This window comes from Pantherophis guttatus, chromosome 1 (genome assembly GCF_059756535.1).
Source record: "Pantherophis guttatus breed Tessera chromosome 1, ASM5975653v1, whole genome shotgun sequence".
Classification (NCBI taxonomy): Eukaryota; Metazoa; Chordata; class Lepidosauria; order Squamata; family Colubridae; genus Pantherophis; species Pantherophis guttatus.
In genome coordinates this window covers 116457084-116474453 of record NC_142063.1, presented here as the reverse complement: position 1 = coordinate 116474453, position 17370 = coordinate 116457084, and the positions used below count along the sequence as shown (strand labels likewise).

General features: G+C 40.7%; 1 protein-coding gene across 4 annotated transcripts in view; it reads left to right on the top strand.

Annotated features, from left to right (window-relative positions):
• Positions 1-16810, top strand: part of CLCF1 (cardiotrophin like cytokine factor 1) — a 51913-nt gene extending 35103 nt beyond the window's left edge. Inside the window, exons 2-3 of one of the 4 annotated variants that reach the window (XM_087881605.1) lie at positions 9479-9615; positions 15244-16810. In XM_087881605.1, coding sequence (XP_087737731.1) covers positions 9479-9615; positions 15244-15726 — 620 coding nt within the window. In that variant the 3' untranslated portion in view covers positions 15727-16810. Of the gene's footprint in view, positions 1-6696; positions 9671-15243 lie in introns of those variants that run through there. The other 3 variants (XM_034433879.3, XM_087881604.1, XM_087881603.1) reach the window with 3 other exon arrangements.
• Positions 16811-17370: the final 560 nt, after the last annotated feature.

Genomic DNA, 17370 nt, shown 5'->3' with positions numbered 1-17370 from the left:
ATGTAGTCTTTGGCATTTGTCCTTTGCCAGTGTAGAACAGACTAGGAAATCTGCAGCTCAGGTTGATTCAACATCTGCCTCACAGTTATGGGCCTTGTGAATCAAGACTTCCAATCTTTATTGCTAATTGTTCCCACCTTCAGTCTCAGGAGGTTGTTGTGAAAGCCAAGAAGATGTTAAAGTGAGGGAAAAGGAAAGATCAAGCAAGTTTAACATATTTTACAGGGTGGGTAGGGAGTGGGTTATACAAAACAATTTCTATACTAATTTCATTTAACTTTCAACTGCTTTCTATTAACCCTTCCTTTTGCTCCTCATGGGCTAGGCCTCTTCCACTTCCTCCCTCTTTTTAAAATTTGACTTTGGAATCTGTTTATCTAAAACAGACCTGGGCTAGCTAATGAATACAGGTAGCGATGTAGCACACCACATACGTTTACCAAATGTATCACGGCATCTGTGTGGAGCCTGACCTCTCTATTTCTTGGCACCTTATAGCTCAGGGGAAGGGAGAAAACTTTAGTGCTCTAAAATTTATTTTATCTGGATGGCTAAAAAATTAAGTTGATTCCAAAAAACTTAATAAGTTACTTAAATGCAACGGTTATACTTTTTGCAGTTACCATACAAAAATGGCTCAGTAATTCATACCATTAGCACATATGTTACAAAACACTGAAATGAACAGTTTTCCAACATTTAAAAACAAGATAAGGCATGAATGAAATTCTGGGAAAATTTGCTTGGAAATTTCGGATATTTTAGAACATCTGAAATACGTTAGAAATCTTGTTAGCCATTTAAACATTAGTTTAAATTTCTTACTGAAGTATTAACAAAAAGAAAAGGAAATTACAGAACAAATGCACTTCCAATTTGGAAGTTTTGATATAGTACATTATGATAAACAATAAGCAAAAGATCTTGAAATGTTCATATAAATTATTTGACTATAAAAATATGGTTATAAAATTCTATGCATTCTGTAACAGATCATAATATGGAAATGGTCAGTTAAATGCAGGAAAAAATTATGTTGCAAGATTACTTATACTTCAAGATCATGGGATTTTTAGGGGAGAAAAGGTCAATGAACCTGTTATTATGAACAAAAATGGAGTACTTTTTAAAGGGCCTCCATGGAAAAATACCTACTGGAAATATTTTTTGTAAGTTGCAGAAATTAATGACCGGTATATAAAATCAGACTTTGTGGTTTTGTTCCTGCAATTACATATATTTAGATTTCTTCTTACTGCTGAGTATACGTTCTGTATTGGGATTCCTTGAACTTCTACTTCAGGACTAAAGAACTTGCCCATTCCAGTTCTCAGATTTTTCAGTCAACTGGAGGATAGGTGGAAAGCACTTTAACTCAGCAATGGTGGGGGTGGCCCAAAGACAGGCTCTCATTTCCTCAGCCCCAGCCACATCCTACCTTAAAGGAGATTGGTGATGGCTTTTCCCTTTGGATTAGGATTGATCTTTTGTGGGAGAGAAAGCAGGAGGGGGGGATCTGTCAGCTACTTTCCTTGCTTGTCCTGCATTAATCTCTAAAGCAGCACCCCTCCCTGCCTTGGTTACTGAAGCAGAACAGGGCTAAGCAATAAGGACCGTGAAGTGCATGCCAACCATCATCTTTTTTTGACACTCCCAGGCCTGGAGGAAAGCCCTTTAATGTGGGTGGCCAGGAGGAAGAGCTCATACATGCTTGTAAATCAAATAGTGATTGAGCTATCATTGTTGCTCCACCCCGTATGATTCAGGTGACTGCTTCCTCAATTATTATTATTCAGGCTGGTCACGCAATCACCCAGATGTTTAGATTCAATTAAGCATTTTTGTCCACCTATTGAATCCTTCCCAAGGATATGGAAAAGGCAGATGTTTAATAATATTAAAATATTTCATCTCAGGATGATGATACATTATTATTGTTAGTCGCCTAGTTAGTTAGATATTTAAGCTAAGTTTGGTGTTTTTATCCACTTATTGAGTCTTTCCCAAGTATCTAGGATAGGCAGATATGGTTGTTTAACAATATTAAAGGTATTGTTGCAGGATATAAGCTGTTTCAAGTAAAGCTGCCTTTTGCAATCGACTGATGTTGATTTTGTCAATGCTGATGGTGCTCAAGTGGTATTCCAGACTTGAACAACTTTTGGAATTTAACACCCAAGACTATTACTATTATTGTTCATTTTACCCCCTCCTTCTCCTCTTGCTGAATCTTCTTGCATTGAACATCACCATCTTTTTAGAAAACATTTTTTTTTAAAGCTGCAAAAATGTTCCAGGCATCAGAGGAAGAAGTTTTCTGGTGACTCATCAGTAGCAGCAAGTCAATATCAGACACTGATGTTGATTCACCCCCTTTCCCCCCTTTCAGCCCCTTTCCACCCCACCCAAAGTTATCCTTCAACAGAAAAGGAATATTTGGACTGAAAACCCACCTGGGCATTTTCACAGCCTTGTGATGTACCAATAAGTTCGCCTTTGCTTAAGGCAGATTTTGATATTCAATGTCTGATGCTGAGGAAGGCTGGAGAAACCTCTGGTTTTTCACAAGCTGTATTTCTTCCTTGTGGCTGTTCTCTGTAAAACCTTGAATCTGCTTTTCTACTGTACATAAGTGTGTACGTGCACACAGACACAAATGTGTATCGATTTCCTTCAAATAAATTCCATATATTTTCCCCAAAGAAATCAAGTCTTAGTTCATAGTCAATTTTTAGAGACTAATTTTATAAGAAAAAAATGGACTTGTGCTTTCTGTCAGAATGGATATAAACTAAATAAAGTAGTTATCGAGTTCTTCCTAAACTGGAGGTGTGAAAAATACATGCAGTTCATTTTGGGAGGGGGGGAGAGTGGGGGAGAAGGGTTAACTTAATAAGAGCCTGGTGGAGCAGTGGAGTAAAGCACTGTTAAATAGCACTTAGCTGCCAGTTGCCTGCAATTACTGCAAGTTTGAATTTCATCAGGCTCAAGGTTGACTCAGCCTTCCATCCTTCTGAGGTAGGTAAAATGAGGACCCGGATTGTGGGGGCAGTAAGCTGACTTTGTATAAAAAAGAACACTGCTTAGGGGGGGGGGGCAAAAGCCCTACTAAGCAGGTATATACAAAAATATGAAGGCTATTGCTTAACGCATTGTAAGCCGCCCTGAGTCTCCGGAGAAGGGCAGCATATAAATCAAACCAATAAATAAATACATAAATAACTATTGATTTTGGTAAATTCTAACAAGCATCTTCATTTTTCAACAAATACTCAAAACTGATTGTGTGAATTCAGTTACTGCAGGGTTTAAAAAGATGTCGAGATCTAAAGTAGGAGAAATGTTTTGAACTTAAACAGGTCTAGTCAACACAATCAGTATCAATGGACTGGGGGAATTATATCCCAAACATCAGGAAGGCCCAGATCTCTAACCTGATTCTAGAAAATGAACCTGAAATGTTGTACAACTTGCTAATGAATTTTGAGAGAGAATGGAATTTTGTTTCCAATTTCTCACATGCTGTCTTGTTGATAATTGTGTGTATGTTTTTGCGTTGATTAAAGCTCACATTGTACTTAAAGTGCTGGATTTGAACTAGTGGTCTTATTCCTGCTTCCTATAAGGGATTATTGTTGCAATGACAAATTGTGGTACAATTATGTGTTAATGTGAAAAAGCTACTATAATCTTTATTTAAACAATGAGATACAGTGTCAGCTTGCTAATGCATTCTGTTTGGGAAAAATAGGAAAAATAGTTTCTCCATTACGTTAAGAATTTGGAGACGGCATCTGATGATCTATATGAAATGTTTCACTATGTCACATTGCATTGCAGAAATACCATTTCACAATGTTCTACATTCAATTGGCTTATTAGGTCAGCCCAAGTATCATGTGTTCACTGCAGCTTCCTACGGATGTTAGCAATTAAACCAATAACCATGAGAAACCCATAAGGCTGTACTTGGTCCCCATATTATTTGAAAGACTCTTCCTCATGGCCATGAAGTGCATGCCTCCAGTTCCTCAGTTGGTTGCAACTAGCATTGTCCTAATCATTTAGAAGCCAGGAGACTGTGAGTTCCAGTTCCAGTCAGTCTCTCTCAACCGAACTCACCTCACACTCACAGGGTTGTTGTGGGGAAAATAGGAGGAGGAAGGAGCATTATGTATGTTTGCCAGTTTAAATTATTTATAAAAATAATAAGGGCAGGATAAAAATCTAATAAATACACAAAAATAAATAAACACTCTGATGTCAGAATCGGGAACGTACATCTGGCAAAACCAGGCTCTTTTTCTTGGTTTAAATTGACTTCCTGCATAGCATAAGACTATCATACTTTCAAAAGAGCAGTGAAGTTATTTTTTTAGCAAGGAAAAAAAATCCAAGTCTAGTGTTCTTTTTAAAAAGCACCTTCACATTAAGACCCAGCAAACACTTTGACAAGTGCTAGTCAGCATTACATGGGCAGAGGACTCTATGAAACCAGATGACCAGCCTCCCTTGTAGCCCAAGCCAAAATCTTTTGGCAGACAGAGACCCCTGAACAAAGTGGAGGGAGCCGGAGAAGCAGAAACCAAAGCCTCAATTGAAGCTGGGCAGATCTGAGCGAGGCCATGTCTTCGGCCCCATCCCTGATGAAATGTTCTAGAACAGGGGTCTCCAACCTTGGCAACTTGCTGGCTGAGGAACTCTGGGCGTTGAAGTCCACAAGTCTTAAAGTTGTCAAGGTTGGAGACCCCTGTTCTAGATTGTGTCCATGACCAAAGTTGTGTCAGAAGATGGGAGGAAACTCTTCTAAATCTGTAACACCTAATATTCCCTTCCACTAAAAGTGTGTTTTGGGAAATGTAAGGAGTGAAAAAGAAAGAGTAATGATTAATAGTATGGCCGGTCTTAGTCATGGGTAGTGGTAGAAATAGTCGATATCATGGGGTTATTTGAGAAAAAAAATACTCTGTCTAAAAAGGAAAAGCAGGAGACAATCTGAGGCTGAATAACTACACTCAATCAAAAGCTGTCAGAAAAGCTATAAGAATAAAGCAGATGAATCATCCATACAGTGCCTGCCAGTTTCTAGTTTGCTGTAGACCACTGGTAATCAGCATGGTGATTAGGATAGCGCTAATTTGGTTTGCAGGTACTAAGTGTTCTGATTCAGAATGGATGGCGCCTACAGTTGAAACTGCCCTTAGAATAGGGATGAGCAAACTTCTAGTGGCTGGTATCCAGGCTGAACACTTTGCAAAACCATATGATGAAGCAAGAGGTGGAAAGCAGTGCATCATGTACAAATGGGCAGGACAAAGTTTTTCTGTTTGGGGCCTGTGAGATTTACTTTCTTTTGAATAGTGCTAAACTTACCTTAGCCTATTTTACATGTTATGCTGCAGTATTTAATTCCTGTCTCAAAAAGATGAGAAACTGCTGAAAACCTTCAGCAAGGCAGATTTTACAAGAGAGGCAAAGAAGTGGTTATTCATCCATCTATTAAATACAGGGGAAACTTTTATCTGGAAAGCAACAAACCTAACAGGAGAACTAAACCAGGTACAACTTTATTTCACAGTGAGCTTCCAGTGAGCTATGGCTCATAATGCTAATGTGAATTGTAGTCACATTCAAACCAAGAGACCTGGCAGGAAATACTGTTCTTTTCCGCTAGTAAAGGCCATTTTTGAATGCTGTCTTTTCTGAGACATCCCATCCCAGAAAAGCAAAATTTGGAAGACAAATAGAGTGGACAGTCAGATTTCAGTGGAATGTAAAATAATGCATTTATTTGTGACAGAATCTATTTTACCTTCACTAATCTAAAAACTACAGCAACATTGTAAGTCCTGGATATTATTTTGATGGGAGACCACAAGCAATGCCAGACTTCAGTATTATTACAAGAAAACAACCTACGTATGTCAAACTCAATTTGAGGGAGACTTCGTTCTTATCTGTTTGGCTTATATAACAGGATATTAAAAAGTAATGTGAATGTGAAGTTTTTTTTACAATGATTAACAATCTCTGTGTGCTGTCAGAAGCACATTGAAATCACTGTTGTAAGATGTAAGTAGATTGAACATCAATTTAGATATATTTCAGAATTCAAGTATTATAAAATATTTTTAATTTTTGTTGGCTTTGTGGGGAAAAATATAGACAAGACATGTCCATCATAGTTTATAGGATAAGTTTTGTATTTTCCCCCTTTATTCATTTAAATATTAAATATTGATTTTGACACTTCTCCTTTTACATCACTAGCATTTTCCAAAAAAACATTGAAGGTCACCAATGTTTATAGGGACTAGTGGTATTTCTCCCCCAGTTCACTACAACAGAAAGTCTCATTGTTATCAGCACATTGAGAATGTTTCCATATGCAGGATTAGTATAATCCTATATAGTTCTCAGCCTTTGTGACCACACAAATTTGCTTCCCTTTTTCTAGGCATCCAATTAACTTCCAGTTCCATCAGTGGTGAAATGTAAAATTTGTTACTACTGGTTCTGTGGGCGTGGCTTAGTGGGGGGGGGTAATGTGACTGGGTGGGCGTGGCCAACTTTTTTTTTTTTTTTACTTTTAAAACCATCTTTTTACAACCTCTTCAGCCGAAGAGGTTATAGAAAAAATGCTTTTAAAAGCCTCTGACGATCCCAGCTGAGTCACACGATCATCAGAGGCTTTTTTTTTTTTTTTACTTTTAAAAGCATTTTTCGGCCGAAGATGTAGAAAAAATGCTTTTAAAAATAAAAAAAAGAGCCTCTGATGATTGTGCGGGTCAGCTGGGCATGGGGTGGAGGGCAGGGATTTTTGCTACCGGTTCTCCGAATCACCCGCCGCCATCGCTACTGGATTGGGTGATCCGGTCCGAACCGGGAGCATTTCACCCCTGAGTTCCATCATGGCACAAAGTGAATGGCAATGAATGCATTTGAGCAATTGAAGGGAGAAACCATGGGGGTGGGCCATCTGGGAACTCCCAATGGTCCGTTACTATTCTCCACCTACCTTATAGAGGCAGGATGCTGGTTGTTGGCCATTGCCATTTCTTGAGCAGTAGTGATGAATACAATCAGTAAGGATGAGGACAATTGTTTTGACAATGTATCTGAGGGCCTAGCAGCTATGTGGAACTTCCCAGAATGAGGACAAGGGTGGGGCACTGAATATTTCCTTGGCAAATGTAATTAGTGATGAAGCAGAATTTCTCATGCTACAGCAAGGGCCTTCCAAAGCCTCCCTCATTCTCTTTAGAAAGAATGATCAAGATCAGGCAAGAGCTACTCTATACCTAACATCCATTTGGAACTAACAATATCCTTTAAACTCCTTTTGTTAAGACACCACCCCTGCCCCGTTCAAAATTACAAAAGGATAGTGATACAGATTCGTATAGAATTTATATAAAAGGCAAGGAAATCTCTGGGTTGCGTGGGAGGGAGAATGGGTGGGCGCTGTCCCTGGTGGACAGAAGAACAGTGGAAGCAGTGAAGTAAGATGGAATCAGTGAGGCTGGGCTGGGCTTGGGTGTGGCATACCCTGAAAAATGTCACGGGATAGTCTTTAATGAAGCGCGAGTGGCTGGGGCGGGCTGCGTACTTCGTAGGTGAATCACCCAAGTGGGAGGCATTGGCATGAGTAATGCGCTAGATTTTTATGGCAGCTTTACAGGCATAACCATATTTCTATCCTTGGTCTGGAAATAAAGATATATTGTAGATATTTCTGTCTCCAACAGAGGAAAACGGAAACACCAAACAAGCTAAATGAAGAATAATTTTTGTGGCATTCCTAACAATGCAGGAATGTGCCTTGGTCTTCCATATAATGTTTCATATTACTTAGAGCTTTTTGGCTGTGTTTATCTTTTCTATTAGCATCCAAAATTTTACTCTCAAAATGCTAAGTTTTATTTTTTTAGAATTACATCATTTATAGTGTGCTAATAAACTTAGGAAATAGGGTTTCTCTTTTGGGCTAAGAGTATTATTTCAGCCAAATAGTTAAATATTTGACAGAAAAACTGTAGTTTAAGGCAGCTGCCCCCAACCTTTTGGGACTCAGGGGCCGGTTCCATGGAGAGCGGGTTTTCTGCGGATGGAGTATGTGTGTTTTGTGTGTGTGTGTGTGATGATTTCTCACACTGCAGGCATCCTGCACACGTGTGGATGGGACTTCTGTGGCTTGTGTGGCCTGGTTCCTGCTGGGCCGTGGACTGGTGCTGGTCCTTGGCCCTGGGATTGGGGTTGGGGTTGGGGACCCATGGTTTATGATGAATGTATTTCAAAAATTCATTATCTATAAAACATACAATGTTTAATGTACATTAATGAACACAAATCACTAACACACAATCTCTGACTAGTCTATTGTATCCTGTCAAGTATTAGATCACTTAAAATTAGTATGCCTTGCTGAAAATAAACCTTTGCCTCAGCTTTGAACATTCACTGGGAATTCAGATGGGATCCCTAAGGAGACATTGTTCTCCTTAACAATAAGAGGGCCAATTTGGTATAATGGCTAAGGCACCAGGCTAGAAACCGGGAGAGTATGAATTCTAATTCTGCTTTAGGCATGCAACCAGCTAGGTGGTTTTATGCCAGTCTCTCTCTGTATACCCCATGAATGAGGCCATGGCAAACCATTTCCAAAAAAGTGTTGCCAAGAAAACTGCAGGGACTAGTCCAGGAAATTGCCAGGAGTCAAAATTGACATACATATTTCCAGAGAGACCTGGAAAACTCCAGAATCTACTAGCACTATATGGGCAAGGAAACAAGAATAGGAGTTTCCAAAAGAGAAAAAGGAAAAAAAAACATTATGTAAGAATCTTTTCATCCTAGAACAATCTTGGTAACCTTTAGGCTACGCTGGATTGGACTTGAGGTGAATCCAAGTAACATGTTTTATAATGAAAACACCTATCTTGGTTTCAGGCAAATAGTACTAGGGATTTTTCTTCTCCCGTCCCTACTGAAACCTACACATGCAGGCACACATCTTCTAAAGTTGCTATTTGCATCTGGGGAAGTCTTAATTGGCCTTGATTGCTTTTAATTGTTGCTATGGGAAACCTTTCCTGTGGGAAAAAAAAAACAGAAAAAATTCTGCTGACATGTCAGATTAGTACAAGAATACATGCAGCCATTTTGCTTGTTTGAAAGAAGGATGGGACAAATAGGGTTGATGGCATTGCTTGACAAAAGGGTTTTCTGGTGAACTCTTCCCCCAGCATCAGAATATCCTGAATCACTCCAAGCTAAAAGAGCTATCTGTTCCCAGGGTCTGAGCCATGCATGTAGATTTGATTTGTGCAATGGGTTTGGGGGAAATATATTCAATGGGAGTGAACAAGACAAGTCCTTTTCTCCTATGGTTTCTCTAGGGAGTGGTGGGGTGTGGAGGAAGGAGGGATGGGGAATGTAGGCTTTGCTCCCCCGGTCACAGTGCTCCCTTTGCCCACAGCTCCTTACAAGTGTGCTCCCTGCAGGAGATTCGTGGGGGATCCTTGCCTTCCTGTGTGCCACGCTTTGGAACCTGCCTGGGGTGCCTGCACTGAACCGCACGGACCAAGTGACCACCAGACAGTCCATCCAGCAGATGTACGACCTTACTCGCTATCTGGAACACCAGCTGCACGCGCTTGCGGCCACTTATGTGAGTGTAGATGCTTTGGGAGAATGGAAGCAGCAGCTGAGCTGAGCAACGGCCTAGAAATTCTTTTCTTGCTTCTTTCCCCTTTCCTCGAACCATCTCCATTTTTTTCCTGCCCAACTGGCCTCCTTGGAAAATTCTGCCTCTGTGTTTCTCTCCATTTGGATATCTCTGCAGCAAAGGAAGGCCAGGTTTCTCTCTGTGTATTCTGGCATGTGGGTTTAATGCACCTCATGGAGGATTCCTCTTGTCACCTTTCCATAGGACTAAGGCAGTTAGTCCTTTTTTTTTTTTTTTTTTTCATTCTGGAAATTAAAATGATGCAAGAAGTGGTAGGGAAAGATATAAGTGCTGTAAACAGAAAACAGTGTCATTTGGAGCTTCATAAAACTGGTGCATATGAAGGGAAAGATTATATAAGCAGATATTGAATCCTGAAAGCCCATTGCAAGAGAAGGATGTTAAAAGGCAACAGACTGATTCGTCACATTATTTGAAAAGGGATTTAGGGATATGGAAATTTTGTGCCTGTGACACTTTGTGCCAGCACCTAAAATTTCCTCCTACCTGGTGAATAGCTGAAATACTGTTCTCTCTCCACAGCTATGGCTCTCACTTGGCAGAATATCTGACATCTTTTCTCCTCCCTGCCTTCAGGCACCGGTGGAGTCTCCCTGTTTACAATCTGTTGTGGATCTCCCGCTGGGGTGAGGTGAGGCCTCGTCTGTCAGAACTTGCCAGGGAAACGCCCGACTGTGCAGAAAGTGGGGGTAGCCCCTCATCAGCTTACATGGCATCCCTGCTCTCTGGCCTACCTGGCATTTCAGGCCCTACCCTTTGGCAGCTTTCCCTGACACTGAGCATCAAATGCTATCAAATCAGGAATTTGCTTGGTTTGGACCATGGAAAATGCAGGAGCCATGTTTTCTAGTATATCAACATTCCAGAAATATTTTTTTAAGGAGGCGGATCAAGAAGGTCAGATTTTCACAGTCTAGAAAACTAAAGAATTGTGCCATTATACATCAGCTAGTGTCCATTCACTGAGTTTGCATGATGTGCACATTTAATGAGAACTTCTGTCCCAGAAATGAACAGATATATATATATATATTAATTTGATTTATATGCCGCCCTTCTCCGGAGACTCAGGGCGGCTTACAATGCGTTAAGCAATAGCCTTCATACTTTTGTATATTTATACAAAGCTTATTGCCACCACAAACTGGGTCCTCAATTTACCTACTTTAGAAAGGATGGAAGGCTGAGTCAACCTTGAGCCTGGTGAGATTCGAACTTAATTGCAGACAGCTGGATGTTAATTACAATGCATTAGTCTGCTGAGCTATCCAGCTTATTATTTTCGTAATAATAAGCTGGAAGAGGCTGATCAACAAAGCAATTTAGCCTAAAGCCAACTCTCTGCACATATTCAGCTTGTGCTGGTTTCCAACACACACACACACACACATATATATATATGCAGAGGTAAAGATAAAGATAGATAGCTGATAGATAGATAGGTAGGTAGGTAGGTAGGTAGGTAGATAGATAGATAGATAGATAGATAGATAGATAGATAGATAGATAGATAGATAGCGCACGAGAGATGTCAAAATGATGATCATGATCTTTTCCTCTTTCTCTGTCAGTGTAGGGATTGAAAAACTACATTCTGGGATGATATGTGCCATTTGTTGATAAAACTGTCCCTAATTAAATATTGATACTATAATACTTATCAAATTACAGTTATTTATCATTATAGCAACTAGAAGGAAGAAAGATACCATACATTGGATTAGTATTTGTATACTGATCCTATATTATAGGCATACTGATGATCAGTATTGGAATTTACTTTGCCAATCCCAGTTAATGGTGCATTCCCATGTTCACATGGAACACAGAAGATTTGAATGTCTTCAAAATATATAGCTGTGTATACAGAGATACACAATTTTCCAAATTCACATGAAAACAGGTATGAAACCTGTTACATTAGATTCACAGAAAGCCAGGTTTCAGTTAACACTTATTTCCAGTGAGTGAAATTATATAAATAAAGATATGGTAATAACAGTTGGTCTCTCAAACTTGTTGTCTATTTATATATATATATATTTTTAAAAATGTATTAGCTAAATTTGTATGGCCTGTCATGCCACAGAAAGTGACTCTGGGTAGCATACAATAATCTGTATAAACTTGTAAATAAATAATAATTATATAATAATTATTAAAATAATTAAAACTTATAAAAGCAAAACTAAAATAGGAAAAGAGAATAATAGATGGAAGAATGTTAATAATAAGGGACCCACCTCATTAGTTCATCTTGAGGGACCTTCAGAAGTTGAGAAGTGATGAAATCCACAATATGGGTGCTACAGCAAAAAAAAGACCCACCGTCTAGGGCCTGCCAAATGTGGGTCTCAAGATATTAGAACCTGTAACGTACTTATTTTATGAGATCTAATGGGACTGGTAAATGAAATTGGAGAAAGGTATTCCCTCAAATAAGCCAGTCCCATGCCGTTAGAGTATTAAAGGTCAATATCATAATGGACTATCTCCCATCCATCGTAATTGTCAAGAAATCAGATCATGATCCAGGCCTCTAGAAATAACCTAGGACAAACAGATTAAGATTTTAGTAAAGCAAACTAAAAATTGTTTCCTGCAACCTGGTAATTTCCAAACCTTTGGGACTGTGATTCTAAGCATCAGACACATAAGTGAATCGATGGCAATATAAACATAATAATAAATAAATATCCCCTCATAACTCATCTAGGGGCTAATGGGACTTACATTCAAACCATCTGGAAAGTGTCAGGTTGGGAAAGGATGTTTAATAAGAAACCAACCTGAAAATGAAACAGGAGAGGTAAGGATAAATGAAATGAAGATAAGGAAAGGCACTGTAGCAATATGAAGGAGATTGCTGAGGCCAATAAGTGTAGCAACTGGGAAATCCGATCCTATAGAAAGGCTATATTGCTCATTGGAAAAACCTAGCACTATTTTTCCTGAGCTTTCCTGTGGAAATGGGGAACACGAGCCAATGCTTACAGCCCATCTACTGAAATGACCTGAACTTGACTTGTGCTAGTACTACCATTCCTCTCATTATGAAAGAAAGAAATTACTGAGAGAGAAAATTCAGGAGATTAACACAAGTGAGGAGGAATTCGGAGAGTGGCGAAGAGATGAGCCTGATGGTCAAGGAAGTTGGGTTGCTGCCTTAGGGTGGGGGGGGGGGTAAGGGGAACCGCCCACAGGCGATCTTAAGTAGGTCAGCATTTACAACGCTTAATGGTTGGCAACCAAACAGAAGGGGAAAACAAAGCAAAACAACACAAAGATAGCTAGGCAAAGTGCCCCATGGTCACCAGAGCTTTGCTCTGAACCTGTCAGGGAAGGAAAACAATTGGGCAGGCCATCCCGCTGGCAGCTTTTGGAGGGATGTTACACACTTTTTCCTAAGTGATTTCCGTAGAAGCAAAACTACTTCCAAAGGCTGCCATAGAAGGTATGGATAGAGAAAGCTTATCAGGCAGCCAGAAGAAATGCAAGGATGTTGACTGGTAACACAAGAATCTTTACTGCATAAGCCTTTTAGAGGCTGTGAAAGTGTTGTTTAAGTGCACCAGATCTCTACTATGGCTTTTCCTTGGTCTTCTGGACTTGTGGGATACGCAAGGAATGGAGTCCGTGGTAAGCATGGGCTTCATTAAGTGTTAAAAGGTAACTGCCTTTCCCTGAGACTTGCTGAAGAAAATTTTTGTCTAGCTAGTTCTCTTTGCAACATCCTTCCAAACACTAAATACTAAATGAGGACTACCTGAATAGCTATCAAAACTAGTGGCCACTGTTTGGCTGATCCTCCAAAACCTATCCAGATCCCTTCTACATGAAATTAGGTCTAATTGCATCTATGCACAGATGTTTTCTTCAGTGTTCTAGATAGAGTTTGGATCCTCCCCATTAAATAAATCCCAAATAAATGATGAAATGTAAAGCAGAGTTTTAATTTTTAAGATTCATACACATTTTCAATCTGAGCATTTTTGTGTGTTCGCAACACACCTTTCTCCCTCTGCCTGAGCCCACAGCCTTGCAGGGAATGAGACAAAAGTTGAGATCAGTGAATGAGGTTAATAGTAGTTGGCTCATTGTCCACTTGTGAAAACTGAAATTATTAGGAAAAGGAAAGCCCCTGACAGATACAGGTTTATATCACTTCATATCTTAAACAAACAATGTATCTTCCAAAAACCTTCCAAGTGCACCATGTTCTCTTCTTTATTCTTTCCCCCCCATGAAGCCCCTATTCTTAAATATAACAGAATTCCTCTTTCTCCTTTCCCTCTTTTCTCCTGCTGGTCTCATGGTGATGGCCACGTCCCAGCCTGCCTGTTAGCTGATCTCTGCTACTGCTATAAAATTGTTTGGGGAGCCTCTACTTGCCCTCGGGCAACAGAGAGGAAATTAATTTGTCTTCTGAGCTTGTCAGGTTCTTCACACAGCCGCAGGGTTTGACACACCTCCCTTCCGCTTGGTGCTTCACCCACCCCACTGCCTGGGCAATCCTGCTGCCTGCGGGACACCACTGTTGGCAGGGGGTGGGGAATCCCAGGAACGCAGCCCAGCAGGGCGGGCAGGCAGGCAGGTGTGAATAAAGCCAGCATGTGCCTGTGTTTGTAGCAGAATGATCAGCCGGGAAGCAAGGATCTTTCAATGATAGAAACTTACTAACTGCAATAGCAGCATAGAAGTGCAAGAAGTGCAACAGATAACAGCGAGGTCTTTGCAAGTCAGTGGACATAGGGACACTTTGCCCAAGCCCAGGGATGGATTGGTCAGCAGGCATAATTGGGCAACAGCGTACAGAAATATGTCCTCTTCCATGTAGCACTGTGTACAGGTAGTTCTTGACGTATAATCATAAACTGTAGCAAAAAGATTATAAAATTGTGCATAAATCACTTAACAATTGTCATGCTTAGCCACAGAAATTCTGGTCCCAATTGTGGTTATCAGGGCTACTTGTACTGCAATTGATCTTTCCCACAACCAAGCTAAGGTCTTATCCGTCCTTCCATCAGCAGAAACTCTACCAGTTGCTCCCACCGCTGTTCTATATTCTGTTTCTCTTATCTATATTCCTGGGCACTACCAAGTCACCTGTTTTCCTTCCAACTCGTGGGTGACAAGACATGACAGCTTTTGCACAGCTTAAGGCTGTTGGAATAAGCAGGACCATTTTAACACAAGAACAGCTTAAAAAATGGCAGCTTTTCCACTGGTGGACTGGAGATCAATGAAGCAACATCAGGGATGGGGGTGGGGGAAAGGAATTAACAACCGAAAAAGAGATTGTTTGTTTTATAGTTAAGTGCAAGTGGACTCATGTCCTGTGATCCCATAAACTTACATCTCCTTGTCTTGCCTGTAAGAGAGAGAGAGAGAGAGAGGACGGAGGCATTCATAGAGGCGGTGGGTGGAAAGCACTGGGAAAGTAGGTATTCCTGTTCAAGTGAGTTTAACACTTTCTTGTCTTTTCTCCTCAGCTCAACTACCTGGGGCCACCTTTCAATGAGCCGGACTTTGACCCTCCCCGGATAATTGGGGTAGAAGCTGTGCCAAGTGCCACTGTAGACATTCAGGAATGGCACAGTTTGAATGACAATGCCCGGCTAGCAGCTAATTACCAGGCCTACAGCCACCTGCTCTGCTATCTGAGGACCATGGATGGCACGGCTCCAACTGCAGTGCCAAGTCTGCACCACAGCCTCGCCCACTTCCGGGCTAGCCTGCAAGGGCTGCTGGGCTCGATCGCAGGCATCATGGCTTCCCTGGGTTATTCACTCCCAACTACAGGGCCCCCTCTAGAGATTACCCCACCCAGCCACTTCCTGCGCAAGATGGACGACTTCTGGCTGCTCAAAGAGCTACAGACCTGGCTGTGGCGCTCAGCCAAAGACTTCAACCGACTGCGCAAAAGGGTGCCTCCTTCCGCTGTTATGCTGCATCTGGAAACCAGAGGCTTTTGATTCCTGCCGTCGCCATTGTCTCTGCCTTCACCTCATTCACTGACATCATTCAGACCTGCCACTCAAGGACTAGCACTTCTGAAAGACTCCAAATCCAATGCCTTCTCCCAGCCCCTTCTCAAAATTGCCCTCTTCCTCTTCCTTGTCCCTTGCTTTTTTGGTGCTGCATTGCTCTCTGCTACTAAGCTGTGCCTCTGGGTGAACAGATACACATCTATACAACCTGTTTCTTTGCATCTCTTCCTTCTCCACCTTGTGTAAAATTAATATCTCCTCCTCCTCCCTCTCCCTCCCTCCCTCTCTTTCTCTCTTCCTCTTCTAGAGGGGCCATTCATTTTCCAGAAGGAGAGGAAGAGTGTTTCCCTTCCCATCTCTAGGATGAACAATTAAGCCCTAGCTGCAGGGCAGCCAACAGCTGCAGCCTCCACCGCTGATGCTCCTGTTGCCTTAAACTTCACTCCCTCCGTAGCTGGATTTCTCTGTATTCTCCCCATTCTGTTTAAGGGGCTGTGCCAATTAGAAGCTTATCAAGGACATTCTATGATCAGGCACTTACATGGGAAGCATCTCTCCAGTCAGGTTGTAAAATATGCCCAAACTGAAAACAGAGATGAGATACTCAGTTTAGCACAAACACGTGTAGGTTTTCAGCTTTCTTTCCCCTCCCTGGTTAGGTAAGATCATTCATTCAATGGTTTTTTCATTCATTCATTCATTCATTCATTCATTCATTCATTCATTCATTCATTCATTCATCCATCATATGTGCAGGCCTACCCTTAGTAGGATAATTGTCTAAGCCAGCTGTAGTGGCCACCGCTTGTCTACACCGTTCACTCCATAAAACAGGATGGATGAAGCTCTGCGGTTTTACACTGTCACCAGCAAAGGAGAAATTTCCCACATGTGGCCCCATCCACCATTCTTTCTCTCCATCTTTGCCCACCCCTCCCTCCCTCCTGTCAGGTTGTTATTCTAAGTTTGTTTATATTAATATTTATTTATTTTCAGATGTTATTTATTAGATTGTATTTATTGCAGAATTTCTATTCTTGTATTAATAAATAAAATGCTTTCTCCAGGAGTGGCATTGGTTTTATTTTCTCTCAACCCAGCATGCTCTGGACTAGTCACTGTCACATTTAGTCTCAAACCTATAATTTGTGTGTATGTGGGTGCTGTATGAAAATGGGGTAATTATGTTGTTTCCTTGCACTAGAGGTTTACAATATTTTTATAATGATTTAAGTTTTTATCAACTAAAACCTAAACCATCCTGATGTTTTCAAAATATTTTGGAGCTATAACTCTAGAATTAAAATATATAAACCCACAATAGTATAAATCAGGCCAAGCTCCAACTTAATCTGGAATTTTGTTTCTCACACAACTGCTTGAGCAGGGCGTTGCACTAGAATACCCCTAAGGCCCCTTCCAACTCTGTCATCCCTCTCTTGCCATGGTTTCTGTAAGTGGTACGTGAAGCAATCTGCCTCCAGTCTGAAGATAGCCAAGAATCTCAAGGCTAATAACTGTCAATAGACCTGACTGCCATGATTTTTTCCAATTCTTTTTTAAAAACTCTCCAAGGTGGGAGCTCTCAACGTACTTTATAGTAATGAATTCCATAGTTCATGAACAGTG